This window comes from Natator depressus, chromosome 1 (assembly GCF_965152275.1).
Source record: "Natator depressus isolate rNatDep1 chromosome 1, rNatDep2.hap1, whole genome shotgun sequence".
In the NCBI taxonomy this organism is placed as follows: domain Eukaryota; kingdom Metazoa; phylum Chordata; order Testudines; family Cheloniidae; genus Natator; species Natator depressus.
The window spans coordinates 185039461-185058315 of NC_134234.1; the positions used below are offsets into that span (position 1 = coordinate 185039461).

At 41.2% G+C, this 18855-nt stretch overlaps 1 protein-coding gene across 7 annotated transcripts in view; it reads right to left on the bottom strand.

Moving 5' to 3' along the window:
- Window positions 1-2157: 2157 nt before the first annotated feature.
- Window positions 2158-18855, bottom strand: part of LOC141999196 (ephrin type-A receptor 6) — an 817098-nt gene continuing 800400 nt past the window's right edge. For all 7 annotated transcript variants that reach the window (XM_074972390.1, XM_074972364.1, XM_074972372.1 and 4 more), the window contains 3 exons: window positions 17900-18093; window positions 9317-9466; window positions 2158-7810 (listed from right to left, as the gene is read on the bottom strand). In XM_074972390.1, the coding sequence (XP_074828491.1) occupies window positions 7696-7810; window positions 9317-9466; window positions 17900-18093 (459 nt within the window). In that variant the 3' untranslated portion in view covers window positions 2158-7695. The remainder of the gene's footprint in view (window positions 7811-9316; window positions 9467-17899; window positions 18094-18855) is intronic.

Below are 18855 nucleotides of genomic sequence, written 5' to 3' on the forward strand. Positions count from 1 at the left end.
AGATCTCAGCTCTGTCATGCAGAAAGTAACCATAAGGTAGCTTCCATCACTCCCTGAGCTACAACTGGTTATGCTCAGTGTCCTCTCTCCACCATCGTTCAGGTAGGGTATTTCTTCCTTTTCCCACAGCAATCCCCTAGCTGTAAAGGCCTGTTCAAGAGCCCATTTCAATCAACTGACGTATTTTCACTCGTTGAAACGGCTTTGGAGCAGGCCCTAAGTGACAGAGTTCCATATCTTGTAAGTATCAATAAAGAATCATTAACAAGTCCCGTTTACATCACAAGAGAGCATGGTTACTAATACAAGTTTGGCCTTTAGCAACAATTGAACAGTGCTAATAGATGGGGAAAATACTCGTTTATACTGTCTGGACTGATCATTATATATATAATTTACTTAGAGCCTTATTCTACTGTCACTGAAGTTAATGACAAAACTTCCATTAACTTCAGCAGGAACAAGATTGGACCCTATTGACATTTTCCCACTGTCCCACAAACTTCAAATCATCACACTATTTACATCAGTAACAGTAATCACTCTCATTACAGGATTCTACTATTAAAATACATTATTCTTTCCAGCGGGGTTTTAAATGCACTAGATCAAGTAGACTAAAAGATTCACAAGGCAGGAAATGTCTCCTTAACTGTATAGCAGTTTTACAGCACTGAACCTGCAGTTAGTGCTTAATGAATAATAATGTACAAATTTAAAACAATACCTACAGTTTGTCTGCTTCAGCTGATCACTTTTCCAGTCATGTAAAGTGATTATAAATTATATAGCACAAAGCATCCAGTATATTAACAAAATTTGTGTTTTTTTTCTTTTTCACCTTTTGACCATAACCAGCAAGAGCTCAATTTGAATTAGAGAGAACTGAAATGTGGGCTTTTAGGGCTCTCATAATTGGTCAGCTATACTCTTTACTGTAATTTGGGCTGCTTACAAAACGTAGTTATAAGAAGTGCAGAACAGTTAGAATTCCCAATTATTATAACATTACATTCACAAAAGAGAATCTTGTTTATTGAACATTCTAAGCTATAATGATAGTGCCTAGTATTGTCACAGGCTGGATTCTGGAAAACCAGCAAATAGATTTTTTTTCTTAATAGCCAGCATACTAGATCATCAAATCATCTTAGTGTGATAATATTGTGAAAATATTACTTCACCTAGGCTGATTTGAAGCACACTGTCTTCATAATTCACAACCAGAAATGAGCCATCATCTCAAAATTTAGATTCCAGTTTGGAATTTCCCAAACTTTAAGGGTGTTCAGATCCAGGTTCAGGTATAGCTCATTATACTATATAGGACCCAGCCACTATACAGTTTACATTTAAATGAAGTTCTGAACTTCTCCAAAGTTTAGGAGTCTGAGTCCAGGTTTTGGTTTGATCTTCTCTCTACTTCATATATACTAGGCTCACTAAATCACCACTAATGAAGAGGTCTTGTTATACCCATTAATTTTTTTATTAGTAAATGTGGAGAATTAGCTAACTTCCTGCTGTGCATTTAAGAGGAGAATATTCACAGAAACAAATGGAATTCCCCAAATAAAGACAGTCAGGAACTGAACAAAATCTTCCAACATATTAAAGAAAGATATAATCAGAAGATTTTCTAAAAATGCCACATAGATTAGACCTCTACTCAAGTAAACAAAATATGGTATTGAAGTTGAAAGAAAAAACATAAAATTAACATTATCTAATGTTGCTTTATATACATACTTATTAAAGCCTCAATCCTGCAAACACTTTAAATCTATGCTTAACTTCACTCATGTGAGTAGTCCTACTGAAGTCATGTGTGCTTAAGTGTTTGCAGATTTGGGGCCTTGTATAGCAACTTAGTATAGTACATACATTATTTCTGAGATACAGACATAGCACCTAACCTGACATTGCCTAAATGTGGGATGTAAATCACAAATTAGGGACACAGCAAAAATAGTAGAGAAAAGAGCTTGAAATGATTTTGGGATTGGTTTCTTTAATATAAAAGTGGCAAAGAGTCCTGTGGCACCTTATAGACTAACAGACGTATTGGAGCATAAGCTTTCGTGGGTGAATACTCACTTGCATCCGACGAAGTGGGTATTCAGCCACGAAAGCTTATGCTCCAATACATCTGTTAGTCTATAAGGTGCCACAGGACTCTTTGCCGCTTTTACAGATCCAGAGTAACACGGCTACCCCTCTGATGCTTTAATATAAAGTTTTCCATATCCTTAGCTTCTCATTTAATTATATAGGGATAATAGAAGAGGTCTTTGTAGAACAGAGGAACAGTTGAGAAATTCCTCGCAATAAGGGAAAATTGAAAGATATTGTTACAGAACATCTTAACGAAACACAAAGAGATACTCTTATGTGAACTGGTGTCATTATTTAACATAATAAAATAAGAAAATATGATTTATAATCTCATAGTGCTTACTATTTATTTTAAACCAAATGTATCTCCATAATAAGTTTCTGTCTATTGTCTTTTCTAAACTTGAATATATCTTGTTTAAAAAATCTGTCAAGTCCCATTGCCTTGAGACTTTCCCTTAAATTATCTGGGGATGGGAGGATGAGATCCTATAAGATGACATTTAAAAGAGAATAATTTATCCTGTATAAGCAGCTTGGGCTACTACAGCAGGAGATCTTAACGTTTATTTTACAATACGGACCACATCTTAATCGAGAGATTGGCTCAAGAACACCTCCCCTACCATTCATGATCACTTCAAATCCCTACAGCAACTACAATAATTATTCACATAGAAAAGTACCACTAGGACAGTGTTCAATGTGTTTAATGTGATTTAGTGACTGGAATTAGGAGGCGGGCCAGTATCATGTGACCAGCCAGCTCTCCATAGACCACAGTTTGAGACCCACTCTTCTGCACTTCTTCATATATTTATTTTGGGATGTACATTTTCAGATAAGAAGCCAGGAACTATACACACATGATACACACTGACTGAAATTTTCAAAGCTGACTGGGGGATTTAGCCACACAATTCCCATTAGTTTTAACAACAGTTGTATAATTAAATTCAGTAGTCCACTTTTGAAAATCTCAATTATAATACACACTCACTCTCACACACACACTCACACACTTTTATAGCCATACTGTGCTCTGTGTAACCTAGTCTGTAATCTGAGGACCTATATTCCACCACACTATTCTTGTCTGAACAGTATGTACTACTATCTTCTAAGGATTATATGTGAAGGAGGAAGAGATTTGTGGATTCCAAATGCATGGAATATGTCTTTTGGGCAAGTGCTTTGTTTCTGTTATAGGGGACTTAAATTGGACTTAAAACTGCCCTAAAAGGGGATCTGGAGATTTCTCTGTCAGCAGACAATCCCCTGATAGCATAAAGCAGGTGTAGCCAGCTCAATTGCTACCTGTTTTCCCCCACTCCGTGCAGAGGGTATTCCAAGGTGAGTTAGAGTCATGAGGGCATTTGGCCAGAATGTGCTATGCTACAGCAACCCCCAAATGCCAGAATGGCTCCTATGGGACCATTCCAAGCCATGGAAGTTACTTGTACCTGCTCTAACTTGTGCTGGGGGCCAGTTACACCCTCAGCTAGCCCCAGGGTGGAGAAACCTAAAAGTTACATTAGAACCACATTTGGGGCCCTTTCCTGCTGCACTGACAATAAGCTTGGTGCAGCTAACGAACATGTCCATTATATTTAAAGAAACAGAAAACAGATATTCTAAGTTAAAGATCATCAAAATACTTCAGTATATTGAAATATTCCTGTGTAAGTGGTGATCAGTCCAACAGATATCTACCAAAGTTTAGGACAAACTTGAAGAGTGGGTAGGCCAAAGTAACAAATATGATCATAATGTATGCATTTTGAATTTTTGTTTGAATCTACTATTTTAAATTAAAGGATCATTTAATGTTAAAAATGTACATATTTTGTCATAAAGTCCCGGCTGATGGCCAAGAATAAACATAATACTTGTGACTGAAGCCTACATATGAGCTGCAACTGATCATGTGTAAGTTATGGTGAAGGAAAACATAACAGAGGCAACTTGTTCATTAGGGCAAATTTAAACCCACTTCCCCTAAATTCCCTTCCTTTTAACTCATGAGAAATCCTCGTCTTCTCAATGACTCGAATGCTACCAGTTGTGTGCAAATATCTCAGGGACAGAATATATTACAGACCTGGGTTTCTGTAGTTATCTCATTTCAAGTAAACTATCGTCAGTACTATGGACTAGGGATGAAATTCATCCTTTTGCAGAGGGCCAGCACAAGAACTGTTCACTACATAAGTATCACTTGAGCCCTATTTTGAAGGCTCAAATGGTGCAAAGAACCCATGTAGGCCAATAGCAGATGGATTTATTTCATTCTAAATGAACAACAATAAAATCCTAGAGAAGAATGTATATGGAGACTTCACCTGTAAATTACTATATCAGTAAATTTTCCTATGCCCACATTTTAATATACATTTTTGCATTTGTCTCTTTCACACTCCCTTTATTCTGTGCATTTTCAACAGTTTTAGTTACTGAATGGTGTGCATGGAGAGCTAGATTTTTAAGAATAGCCTAGTAAATCAGTTTCAATGCTAACTGCGTACTCTAAGAGCAGCTAATTTTCATCTGGCGAAACAGTCATCCATTTTAGTGGAAGCTGCTGGTAATGTTGTGCATACATTTGTAGCCTGCACAGAAATGTCCACATTTGAAAAGACAACACCAGCATATTAAAAAACCCCAAACCTCATTGCATTTCTTTTGTATGTTGAAACAGTGGAGTGGGCAAGAGTAAAAATGCAGTTTCTAAAGCTGGGGAAATGTAAGTTTGATCAAGATCATTGTTAAGAAAGAATTATGCAGCACAACAACAAAAACCATCCATAGAAACCCACAAACTCTAGGAGATGATTTTTAGGTTGTTGTTTTTCTTAAATAAATGTCATCACCAAAAGAATCCTCTGTCACTCCTTCCCTGGTTACTTAAACTCTTGTTTTTATAAAAATATATTTAATTAATAAATGTTTCAATATTGTTATTATATTTGTTCTATTGAAAATATATTTTCAAAAGTGTGATAAATCTGGAAATTAATTTCCATGAGACATATTCAGGTCAATGTATATGTAACATGCAGCTTTGCATCCACACTTCCAAAAATGAACAAACATACGTATGAGCGCAAGAATGCACCCATATGGTTTGGATTAATTTTGAGTACCTCTTAGCAAGTACTGGACTCCCATTCCTCATTACATATTTAAAAAGCTGCTTGCAAAGATCTCTTCCCCAAATGGCACCTTGATGGAGATGGAAGCAATGACAGGCAAAAGGGAATGCAAAATAGTAAACGAAAATCAACTTTTAGATTTGAATCTGAAGTTCTTATTTTAAAAAAAAAGTCTTACAACATGGAAAAAATGGTATGCTTTTTGTTCCATAAGAGAACCCTACTTAACGAAAAATAAAATATGGAATTTGGGCAGAAATTTACAAGAGTGCGCCTCACAGAGAAGAACTAAAGCTAGTTTGTTCTATTAAGGGCCCTTGATCCTGAACTTCTCATGTGCACAAATTTACTCTTGTATGTGTTTGTGGGACTGGGGTCTAAGTTCTTGAAACATATTCAGCAAATTAGCATTCAAAGATACTAGTGAATCTATATCTTTAGGAAATCTATTCCTCTATTAGAACTTTAGAAAAACAAAACTAAAAAAATGCACTTGATTCACCACTATTACTCTGTTGAAATCGGTGGAGTCATCGGCATAAAAGTGGAGTAACAGCAGTGAATCAGACACAGTGTATCTTACTCTGTGAAACTGGTTAGAAGGATAAACCTTTCTGAATCTTCTCCTGCTCTTCCTTCTCTGCCTTCCATATAGAACAGCAGCTTTTTCCCAGTGTCAAGAAGTATGCTTTTTAAGCTGCAAATTAAGCAATAAATATCATTATGATTACTTAGTCTGGTTAATTCATTTTGTAAATACATATACATTTTACTAATCGCCCCAAATGCGCTTTTTAACTGAAAATTAATAATGCTCAAGTATATTCTTGCTCCACATAACTTTAAAAATGATATATAAATTAACACAAACATCTACATCCAGTTTACATGTGACATGCATGTAAAAATGTGTGTGGCTTTCAGAGCATGCAGACATGCGCTCATTTCATGGTTCACAGTAGCGCATATCTCATGCAAGTTTTGAAAATGTAGCCCATTATATATAGGTACGTCATCTGAATAGAGCATGAAAGCTTTAAGTCTTATAGAGGTACAAATATTGTGCTCGGCCTTTGCATCCATTTTCTTGCATGTAAATATGGCTATTAAACAGTTCTAGTTTTAAAGAGAATTATCTTAGACTTCAGTTAGACATTTGTACTAAATGAAGACCAGCTAGTTAATAACTAGAAATCCATTTCATCATCGTCTGCTTTTTACTTCTAACAGCAAACGTATAAAAGTAGACTCAAGGCAACATATTATTACACTGCTGTCCTAGGCCTCTCTCTCTGCCTACATATAATGTAGTAACTAATGCCGCACTCTTACATTGCGTAACATACAGTACTGATTAGTTTGTTTGTGTTCCACTGATCTCTCGTGGATGGTATGGCAGATCTGCTCAAGTATGAGGATCTCATCATCCCCCTAATGGCTGGCCCACAGAAGTTATATAAGTCCTAAAACTACTAAACTAATGGGAATTCTCCATTAGCTGCAGTAGTAGAGGCCTGTGGTTTTGAAGCAGAAAGCTCTGTGAAGTCTACTGCAGTGTGCAGTATAGCTGACAACTGAATATTCTGTGTGACTTAAGAATTGTTACAACAGCCTTTCCAAGGGTTACTCACCATGTGGTAGAGGCAGCTATTTAGTATAAAAAAAGGATGAAAAATGGTGAAAAATTCTAATAATGAACCAATTTTGAAACCAACTCTATAAAGGATAAAATAATGTCAGATGCTTATACAAATAAATTTAAACCCAGGGCCTCAGGAAGATTTAAAGTTCAGTTCTTTCTAATCCGCACCCCAGTTAGTCACACATAACAAGAATTCACTACATGAAATCACTGGTCATTTCTGCAAAGAATTCTAACATTTTCAGGCACCAGCTTACCAGCATTTAAACTATTACAAAGTTAAGGTAACAATCTGACCCAAACATTTGGATTTAGTTAAGAGATAAAATAAATATTTATGTCAAACTTTTTTTTCTGATTGCACATTTGATATTGGAAGCTACATGATCACAAAACATGAAAAAAGTCAATTACTTTTTGATCTACCATCAAACTCTAAATACATCAATAAGGAAGCCACACCAGGCCAAATAGGCTATCACTTTCAAAGAAGTCCATGAAAGTGTTCCAAATACTGTTATACAAAGTTACACATCCATGCTGAGTTATTCACCAGTGTGTAGCAACAGTCTTGCAGTGCACCAGGATTTTATTGGCAGGTAACTGACGGAGGAACTATGCCGTGTGATTAAAAATTCCACATTGGAAGCATTAACGTAAAAGTGTGTATTTATAGTCTGAATGGGAGACTGCAGTTCTTGAAGTTGGGAGGAACATAAGGGAGGAATGAGAATATCTTCCATTTTAGAAATGCTGAGGCACAAAACAAAGTTGCTTCTAGTACTTTCATACATGAAATCCTTTCTCCTGTATGTGCATCATGTGTAATCGCAAAGTCTGTAAACTGCTCACTATTCGTCTCTGGTGTCCAATGAGTACAACTCCAATTCTCCTAATGTCACTGTAAGATAAAGAAAGGTTAAAATTCACCTTGCTTGCATGTACAGCCACACAGAAAGAATTCTGATTGCTTCCACATATTGCTCAGCACCTAATGTAGTTCTTCATCAGGACTATTCAATGTCTTGATTTGAATATGTAAAAATGCCCTACATTTGCAGGCATTCAAAGGTGCACCCACCTATTCTTTATTTGTATAGGCAGCCATTTAGAAAAAAAATCACATCTCATAGTTAGTCTCTAAGGTGCCACAAGTACTCCTTTTCTTTTTGCGAATACAGACTAACACAGCTGCTACTCTGAAACCAGCTTTTTTGCTGTATCCTTAAAGGTCAAAATCCTTCTCCCAGCCCCTAGACACAAGCCTGAGAAGCAAGCAGAGAAAAGGGACCTCCACAGGGTGGGAGGAGGGAAGAAATCCTTCCCACCCATGCTGCAGAGGCAAGAAGAACCACTTCATGTTCACTATTGCAGGTGCTGCAGCACTTCTACTGCTTGCAGGATGGGTAGGGAGAAAATCATCAGCTCTGCCCATGCTTATCTCCCAGTCCACCTTTGCCTCACCTACTTCTACAACAGGCTGATGCAAAGGAAACACCATGAAGCATCCAGCTCCTTCACTGTAGAACCTCCCAACAATTTAACTGCAGTAAGTACTGTCTGTGGATGAGGAGGGCAGTATTTGACCATTTAATGACAAATGGAAAGAGCTAGTGGATGCTAATGATTCAAAACTGCAGTAAAGTTAATTATGATCTGGTGACAAATCTTCACACGATAAAAACCCCACACAATAGACAAGCTCTGAATTGGCATTAAACATTAGGACAAAAGAGTAATTTATGTGGCTCATGCCAATCTTCTGAGGCAAGAATAGTATTTTTTTAAAAAAATGTGAAGTACAATACAACTTTCAGAAAACCAGTACAGTATTATGGAATTTAGTATTATATAGCTCCCTTCACATTCAAAATGTGCCACAATGTGTGGTAAAATGTCAAATTAGATACCAATAGCAACAGTCGTTATTATTCACTGCTCCTGCTCTCACTGAAATCAATAACAAAACTTCAGTGGAGCAAGATCAAGAACTGAGTTCTAGCAGTGTGCCTGGGACTGCACACAACACAGAAAAGATATGATTAGTGTACATAATCTGGACCTGAACTTGTTTACAGCAAAGTACATTTTACCATTGGTTCAATGGGAGCAGATCAAGGCCCCCGTCCAACAACACACTATGCATGCAAATAGTCCCACTGATTTCACATGGTCATGCAAAAAGTGTGCAGTGGAGCAAGGAATTTGAAACCAAGTCCACTGAGTCTCTTAATCACCACATCATCTTTCGTTGCCATATTTTGGTTGAAAGTCTTTTATTAACTGTACTAGCAAAGTGAAAATATACTTTTGTTCCATACGTCTTAGCACTTAGATAGGCTCTATCACTGTTACATCTGAGCAATTGCAGTTTACTCACTGTACCGATAATAATTTACATACTTACTCAATGCTCATTCTTGAAACCACATCCAAAGTTGTGAAACCCGCTGCCATGAAGTTATTTTTATACTGACCCATTTTTATTGAATCTAGCCAATCAATGACTGAAACAAACAAAGGATATTCGGGAACTTCACCAGGTGAATCTGGTATTCTACAAAAACAAAATGTAAAAGCTTGTAAAGAAGTAATAAGTATAAAAAATAAAGCCTTGTTTACTTTTGTAGAGATATTTTTGTACTAAAAAGTTGACTAAACTAGGGCTAGGTCTACACTACAGCCTTATGCTGCTTGTGGAGGTGTTTTTTTTATGCTGATGGGAGCGCTCTCTCCTGTCAGCATAGAGTGTCTTCACCAGATGTGCTGCAGCAGCGCAGCTGTACTGATACAGCTGCACTGCTGCAATGCTGTACATAAAGGCATAACCTAAGTCTATCAACACTAGAAAGAAATAAGAGATGAGCTCATGCTGCAAAGTTCAGATCCTGAACTGAAGTTCTCCAAAGTTTCAGAAAAAATCAGCTCTAGTACTTTGATTCTGGCCCATTCTCTAAAATTTGTCAGTTATATTTTAGTATCCAAAATTCCTTTTTAATACTACTATGAAGGAAATCATTGGAACTCTACAGGAATTTTATATGCACAAGAAGTTCAGAAATGGACCTATCCACATTATTATAATTTTCAATATAGAGTATATCTCTGCAGAAAAAGAGGTTACTTACCTTTACAGTAACTGATGTTCTTTGAGATGTGTGACATATTCCACAGTGGGTGAGTGCAAACCCAGTGTGCATGCATAGGACAATTTTCTAGTCAGCAGTACTCACTCTGGTAGTGCATGTGCCCTTCTTCTCCTTGTTTGCTCCACGAGGGTGTAAAGGGCAAAGCCACCCTGCCACATCTCAGGAGGCTGGGAATCAGGGGAAGAGTGATTGGCAGGACTATGGAGAGGTTGTGGAAGTCCAATATCTGTCTCAGCCAGGCTGGGGCTATGAGGATTGCCCTGGCCTTCTGCCACCTTCCAAAGTACCCTGGGGAGCAGGGGAAAGGGAAGGAACACATAGAACAGTCCCTCTGTCCATGGGAGGAGAAAGGCCTCTGAAAGACCCTGGATGTTTGTTCCTCCTCCCCCGCGCAGAGGTCTCCCTCATTGCAAAAAGATCTGAGTAAGAGACCCTGCATTGTTGGAAGATGTCCTGGAGGACACACCTTCTAGTGCTCCCACCACTCATGATTGTCACAGAAGTACCTGCTGAAGCTGTCTGGACCGCTGACAGGGAGATGCCATGTCCTATTGCAGAGTCACATACTTGGATGGTTTCTGGCACAGAGCCTGTAATCTAGTGCTGCCTCTGCTGCCTGTTCAGGTAGAAGACTGGAGTGGTATTTTCCAACATTACCAGAATCATTTGACCTTGAATGACTGACAGGAAGGCTATGCATGCCCTGTATACAGCCCTGAGTTCCTACACATTGATGAGCATGGCCTTGTGTCATAAGATTGCCCATGTGAACCCCTACCCCTGAATGTAGAGGCATCTGTGATCACAGTCCTTGAGGGAGAATTGGGACTATACAGAACCCCTCTGCAAATTATTGCTTGGGTCCTTTAACCAGCTCGGTGATTAGAGAATTGCCAGAGGGAGGTGCAGCACCTTGTCTATGGGTGTCTTTTGGGACTGTAGATGGAGGACAGCCAAGCTTGATGGTGCCAGAAGTGAAGGCTCGCATATGGGCTGATGAGCATACAGGTCACCATAAGATCCAGAAGCCTGAGGCAGGATCTTGCTTGTGTCAGCAGATGGGAACAGAGATTGTGCAGCGTCTGGAACTTGTTGAGTGATAGATAGGAGGTGGCTGCCTTTGCATCTAACACGGTCTCACTGAATTCCATCCTCTATGTGGGTGCTAATGTGGATTTCTTTTCATTAACCAGGGGCACAAGTCCACAAACGGTTGGAGAACAGTCCCAATGTTGGCCTGGACCTGAGGTTCTGAGAGGCTGATGAACAACCACTTGTCTAAGTATGGGAACACGTGGCTAGCCGTCATTCTGAGGTAGGCAGCCACCACATCTAGACACTTCGTAAACACCTGGGCACCACAGACAGCACAAAGGGCAAAACCCAGTATGGATCGTGATTGTTCTTGAATACAGAATTCAGGAAGTGCCTGTGTGATGAGTGCATCATAATGTGAAAGTACACATCCTTGAGCTTGAGGGCAAGGATCTAGGGAGGAGATAATTGATGCGAGGGAGACCATCTTTAACTTGAGATTTTTATTGTTGGTAGTCAGGCCTCAGAGGTCTAATATTGGTCAAAGCCCCACTGGTTTCTTGGGGAATGAAGAAGTATCTTGAATAGAATCCCCTTCCCCTCTCTCAAGAAGGAACCTCCTCTACAGTGCCCAAAGCAAGGAGGGCCTACACCTCTTGCTGAAGCAGGGTCTTGTGGAGGGGTCCCTGAAGATGGATATGGAGGGAGGATGATTGTGGTGTAGAGAGAGGAAATGATGGCATAGCCGCTCTGGACCACCTCCAGTTCCTAGTGGTCTGAAATGATGCTGGACCAGGTGTGAAGTTAGTGAGCCAAATGATTGCCAAAAGGAGGGGAAGGCAAAGATTGTGGAACACTTGGTATGCTGTCCTTGGGCATTAAGTCAAATTTGTTGCCTGGTTGGTACCAAAGAGGAGTGATGAGGTTGCAAGGTAGATCCTCCAGCAGCCTTCTTTCTTGAGGATATCTGCCTGCAACCCAAAGGCTCTGGTGGCCTGTAGTAGAAAAATGGTGGTTGCTGCTGCTAAGGCTAGGACCTGACGTGCCTCTGCGTGGAGTCCAGGGGATAGATTCCCAAGGACCTGAGGATAGCCTTAGAGTCCTTAAATGATTTCACTGCCTTTGTCGGAGGGTCGGCTGTGTGCTACAGGACGGCAGTACTGCCTAATGACGATACTCCAGGGTGCAATGCCTAATAGTGAGAGTCCAAGGCTGCTTTGCCTAGCGGCAATAGCTCAGAGCAGTGTCACCCATTGGCAAGAGTCTAAGGGTTGATTTCTCTGGAAGTTACAGCTTGTGGTAGTGTTGCCCAATGGTGAGAGTCCAAAGGCCGCTTTACCTAGTGGCAATAGTTCAGGGTAGTCCACGGGGGCACGGGCGGGTAGGGGGACCCAGGGCCCACCCTCCTCCAATGGGTTCCGACCCAGGGCCCTTTGAAACAGTGGCCCTTCCACAGGGCTCAAGGCCTGATACCCCTAAGCGTGCTCCCTGGGTTACTTAATACCCTTGTTCCAGTCCCTCCAACGTCATCACAGGTTGACTTGGGGTTCCTCCTGTGTTCCCTTCTGATGTGTCTCCAGACTTTCTTCCATGAGCCCTAGCGTGTCGTCACCCTCAGTGTCTGTGGTCAACATGCTTCCCGTGGCTGGGCTAGGAGGCGTGGTCCTGGCGGCATGGAGCCCTGGCAGCTTCCCAGCAGCTGCACCCGACTGCTCTCCTCCGCAGTCAGCTCAGACTGAGCTGAGTCACTCCCTTTTAAATGCTCCCTCCACTGGGAGCATGCCCAGCAGAGGCGAGGGGGTGTGGCATCTTGGGCCCAGAGCAGCTCTTTAACCTTCGCCTCACCAGTGTGGGGTTGGTGCACCCCTGTCATAGTTTTGTCAGACTTATCATGGAAGAGTAAGCAGCCCTTGAATGGTGGATCTTCAATGGTTTTTTGTAATTCCTTAGGTATACCTGCCAAGGTGAGCCACTAAGAGCAGCACATCGTGATCACTGTTACCATTGACCTGGAGGCCATGTCTGCCACATCCAAAGCCACATGCAGAGTGGTCCAGGCAACCAAATATACTTCTGCAAGAACTGTTTGAAGTCATCCTGGCAGTCTTGCAGCAGCCTACTGATAAAATGTTGCAAAGCACAGTAATTGACATGGTCATATTTTGCCAGGACTACCTGGTAGTTTGATATCCTCATCTGGAGATTTGAGGTGGACTAAGATTTCTGACCCAGCAGGCCAGGGTGCTTCGCCTCCTTATCCTTGGGTGTCGACTTCGGTTGGCCTTGGCAGGTTCTCTTGTTGGCCATTGTTATTACGAGGCTGAATTCAATATCTAGGGGTTCCTCTTAACTTTACAAAGCAGAACCAGCTCAAGCCCCAACCCAATCCCAGATTTCCCAGAAATCTGGAAAACTAACTACTGCTGGGCGCCTCTAATAGGCAATATTTCCCCATTTGCAATCAATGAGTCTTTGTGTAACAAAATAAAACTTTTATTAAGAGTAGAAGGAACACATCATGAATTTGAGAAAACACCACAACAATGATTCAAAAGTATGCAGACAATTAAGTAAACACTCACCTCACACTATCTCGGGCAGTAGTCTTTCCCTCAGTTTCCCACCTTGTGGTGTAAAAGTCCATAGCGCACCACTCTCCCTTTCCCTCCACTGCACCCCATTTGTGGTGTATTATCCGAAGTCAGTGAAGTCTCAGAGTCCAGGAGTGTGTTCAGGTGGGTTCACCTCTTGTCTCTGAATGGGGAGGGTTGAGTGATGTCTCTGCCACTGCTGCTATGTTGCCACTCTCTCTGTTCACGGTTATCATTACTGCTGCTTGCCGCCAACACTACTGCCTCTGCCTTTATCTGTAATGCCGTGTTCTGAGGTTCCATCCCCTAGCCCTAACCCTTAGTGATTTCAACTCTTAGTGATTTCACTGGGTAGTGGGGAACCTCTCTGCCGCTGCCTCCTCTGCACTATCTTTCACCACAATGCTGTCCTCAAACCAGGTCTTAGGCTCAGCCCCCTAGACCTTACCAGTGACTGCAGCTGTAGTGATCCCTGAGCAGAAAGAAGGACTCTCAATTGAGTCTGATCAGCTCTATCTTTAAACATTGGAGGGGGCTGGTCAAATGACATCTGGGATTCTTTCAACAGAGTCCAACCACCAGGGTGGAACACCTGTCCCCATCCCCTCTGACCTTCACTTGAATTTGGCATCACTACCTCACACTTAGTGAGTAACATACGTTTAGGTTGACTTCCTCGGTTAGGTTATATTAAGTAAAGTTCTGCTGCTGTTTAGTCATACAGTAACAACAGCAACATGTCATTACACTTGCATCCAAGACTTACGTGAATTTTGCCCCCAAACAGCCAAAATTGATCACTTTGGCCAAGCAGGTATGTCTGCTTATCTCCTAGGCACAGTAGGTACGTCTGTGCAAATACGGTCTGCTCCTGAGGTGTTTTCCTTCAGCACATCAATAGACGGAAGGAGAGAGCTCATTCAGACTACGGGCTTACAGGATGAGACAGTGTAGTCCATTGGGAAACATGTTGCCCACCCTGTGGGTGTTGGGGGACCCCGACCATATGGCACAAACATCAAGGCTGCTATGTCCAAGGATCTGGAATGCATCGGGGTGACTGCGGCTCCAATAGCTGTAAGGGCGCTGGGACCAGTGATGAGGCCTGAAGTGCTGGAGCCTCTGTGGGTTGGTCAGTACAGCTGTGAGCACACAGATCCCAGTGGTGAAGGCATCAGGATGTCCTGTACTGGAGGCAACTTGTAGCAGGTTCTGCACTAGCTGGTTACTGTTCTGTCCGCCTCAGTACCAAGGAAGCTAGTACTGCTTCGACAGCATTGGGGAAAGCCTCTGGCCCACTGGGTCTGTTCAACTGGTGCTGGCTTCAATGCTCAGAAAACATTTTCAAAGTTTTGAGGCACCCTTAAAGTATGACAGCATGGTAATTTTATTTAGCTTTGAAGTTGGGAGCAGGGGAGAGAGATCTCCGTCTCTCCTCCTTCAAAAGCCCGCCCTCCAAGTTCAACCTATCGCTGCACCTTTTAGAGAAGTTGATGCTAGGGCCAATTTCGATGATCTATGTCCCCTGCATGCCTAGATGCCTGGAATCCAGGGTGAGAGTCTGGCCTCATCGCCTGCTTCATGAAGAAAACTTTCTGTTGTGCCTCCCTGGAGTGCTAGGTCTGCTTCAAGAAGGACCTGCAGATTTCACAGCATTCTAGGGCGTGCCCCTTGCCAAGGCAAAACTGACACCTTATTTGTCTGTCATTCAGCAGCATAACCGCCTCTCAGGACAAGCTGTTCTTGAAGCCCAGGTACTTGCCATGGTTGGCCATGGTGGTCAGTACTACCTGCAACCGTGGAGAAGGGTTCCTCTTCCTGCCGTGTTCACCTGCACCTATCTGACTAAAATAACAAGGCTAACTAGATGCCAAAGTGGAGGAAAATCTGAAGAGAGTTGCTACAAAATGTACCCGTGGGTGGTAGAGAAGGAACTAGGTGTGGCATGGCAGTATCAGCCTTTGTACCCTCACAGAATGCATGAGGAAATGAAAGGTGCATGTGCCACCCCAGTGGGTACTGCTGACCAGAAAATTCTCCAATGCCTGCGCACTGGCCCTGCACGCCCCAGCTGTGGAATATGCATATGGACTAGCACTTGAAGAAGAATTTAAACTCTTGGGATGAAGATGATGACATAATTTTGAAACTCACCAAAGCAAAGCAGAGGGTATAAAAGCAGATTGAACCGTGGCTATTATGGGAAAATAGCACTGTTAGAATGAAAATGTATTAATACCATGCTGGGTAATAACTTTTACCTTTATCTACATAGAAAATAGGTGAAAAAGGGAATGGCTGTTTATTGCTACATTATTAGGCAGTGGTTGCAGCAGCTGGAGTACTAACCTAAAGAGCAAATAAGAACTATATTTTATACTCTGATTTTCATGGGATTTTATGTATGGTAGTAAACAAAAATAAAAGGGTACAGCTAATTCAATCACACTTCTGTCTCAATATTTTTTAACCTACTATAGTTTCAAGTAAAATTTAAGAGATTAGAGAAAACAACATTCTCTGTTGGGTTGGATCCTTATTTCCTTTTGACTTTAACCCACGTGGTGGGGAGTGCTCTCAGCTCCCAGTGACTTTATGCATTTGGCAGCACATTGTGTATAAACGCTTTGTAAATTATTTTGTCTGTTATTTTCACCAGCCTCTGTGGTTCTTTGACAGAGCACACGGGGTGGGGGGTAAAGGGGGAACATTTTATAAAATATGAAAAAAATATAGTAAAACCACAAAACCAGGTAGGGAGACTGAGGGACAGGTGCAATATCTGAAACTATTTTAAACCAAACCTTTTAAAATTGATTAGATCACAAGTTGAATAGCAGAAATGTGTTTGTAACACTCTAAAGAATCAGTATTTTGTATTTCTGCCTTTATCTGTAATGCCCTGTTCTGAGGTTCCACCACCTAGCCTAACCCTTAGTGATTTCAGCTCCCCCCATACATCACTTTGAAAGCATATTCTCTAAAACAAGCGTATGATGGTTTATAAGTATTTTGGAGTACTTTTTAAAAGAAAGATATATTCTAATTTCAGTGGGGCAACTTACAGGGGAAAATACCACTCCAAACCTAGCCTTAACAAGACACCACTAACTGTTCCAAACTTTGACTCTAGTGTGGGGAAACAAACCAACTCCAACTATCACACAAATCTGGGGTGGCTAGACATCCACAGCTCTAAACCTAGTCTGGGTTTACCTAACAACCTTTCCCCTCAAGCTTACCTGTGGCAAACCACCAGCCCCAACTTTAGCCCGAGCTACCAGCCTCTCTTCACACTCTGGACCAGGGCCCCATGCCTCCTCCCCGCAAAGTGGTCTAGACACTCTCCCTGGCTCGGGGCACTGTGTCACCCCACCCAAAACCTGCAGTGAGGCTATGAAGTATTAAGAGGTTCAGAGGGCCCTTCACACTGGAATGAATTTTGACCTTAATGAATAAGAGTGGGGGCCAAATTCATCCCTGATATAAATTCACTGATTTCAGTTTACTCCTAGGATGACTTTGGCTCACTATGATTACAAAGGGCCAGTCATTTCTTCAACAGCTCTACACCTAAAATCTGCTTTATTCATGTGCATAATATTACTTTGGGAATAGGGAGGAAGCTTTGGGTAGCACCTCCAGGAATTAGTTGTGGAATGGGAGTGCCATAGATTTGTTGTATTAATATCCCTCTTCCACTAAGGGGAGCACGACTTCGCAAGTATAGAGTATAACTAGATTCAGAAGGAAAATACTCTAAGGCAGTTTACCAACTTTTCACGCACTCTGTGCTATTTCAAATGAAGAGACAGAGCACGGAAGAGAGAAGAAAATTAAAGCGGGAACTTGGAAAACAAGAGTATAGGACAAACACCAAACAAAAGGTGGAAAAACAGAGAGGAGACTCATGAAGATCAAAGACTGACAGAGCACAAACAAAAGAGAGAGATGAAAATGCTGGACCAAAAAAGAAAAATGGCTATGAATGTGCTTGAGAAAAAAAAGTCCTTTTGCATGCAATTTCACCAGCATCATTTGATAATAAAATATACTTTATAAGAGGCTCAGAATGATTTTAAACACACAACACTTAACAGCTAAGTGCTAGCTGAGCTCAGAGCTGTGTCAGGATATCCCGTTCCTACATAATCCACTATGTAATCAGATGGCAGTCACGACTGTATGAGGAAAGAGCACTGAAGTGAGTCTTACACAAGTACATCCTCCACTAGGGTATGAAGGGAGCTGGGGTTGCGGATCAATTTGTCTAGGAAGCTGACAATGTCAGTAAACTTCGGCCGGTGGTTTCTCTCTTTTTGCCAGCAGTGAAGCATAAGTTGGTGGAGAGAAGCTGGGCAGCCCATGGGAGCTGGAAGCCTGTAACCTTCTTCTATAGACAGTATAACCTAAACAAAGATAATAGGGGTGATTACAGATCATCATATTAACACACATAAGGACAATATCAAACTAGGAATGCAGACCAATGATAAATCAAGACTAAGACACCCTCATGGTCCAGCATTGTATGCAATTTTGAGATCCTCACATGCAGATGGGGTGAAGGCCAGGATTTTGACTAGTGTTCTTTACACTACACTTAGTGTCAGACAGAGCCAGCAAAGCATTAGTCACAAGAGTGTGTCCCATTCTATTATTTTTAACTATTTCTACTATTTATTCTATTATTAACAACCTTTCTATTAACCAACTGTGAAGGAGGAGAAGAGGAGAGAAATAAGAAACATCCTTTTCCTCTTCAGCAACCTGAAGTCAGGAAGCCAACAAAATAATATCATAGTAATATGCTCTGATATTTGCATTGTGACATTGCATTAATACATGCCAATGTCATGCTGTAATGAGATTGTCACAGTGCAAATACCACAGTGCAATGTCTGGCCCTCTGTAACTTCATTTGATGACAAAGTGGTTCTCTTGTTCTTCAGGACTGAGATGACTGATCCAGACAATGAAAGCCATTTTGCAGTACAACTTAATGCAACTTTGTCTTGTACAGCATCTTTCATAAAAACTGCATCCTAAAATACTTTTAGGTGTGTGTGTGTGTGTATTTATATATATATGAAATTACAATGTTAGATAAAAATACCAGGAAAGTTAGTCTGCAAGGATTGGCAGGGGCTGAAAGATATGTTTTCAGCTGA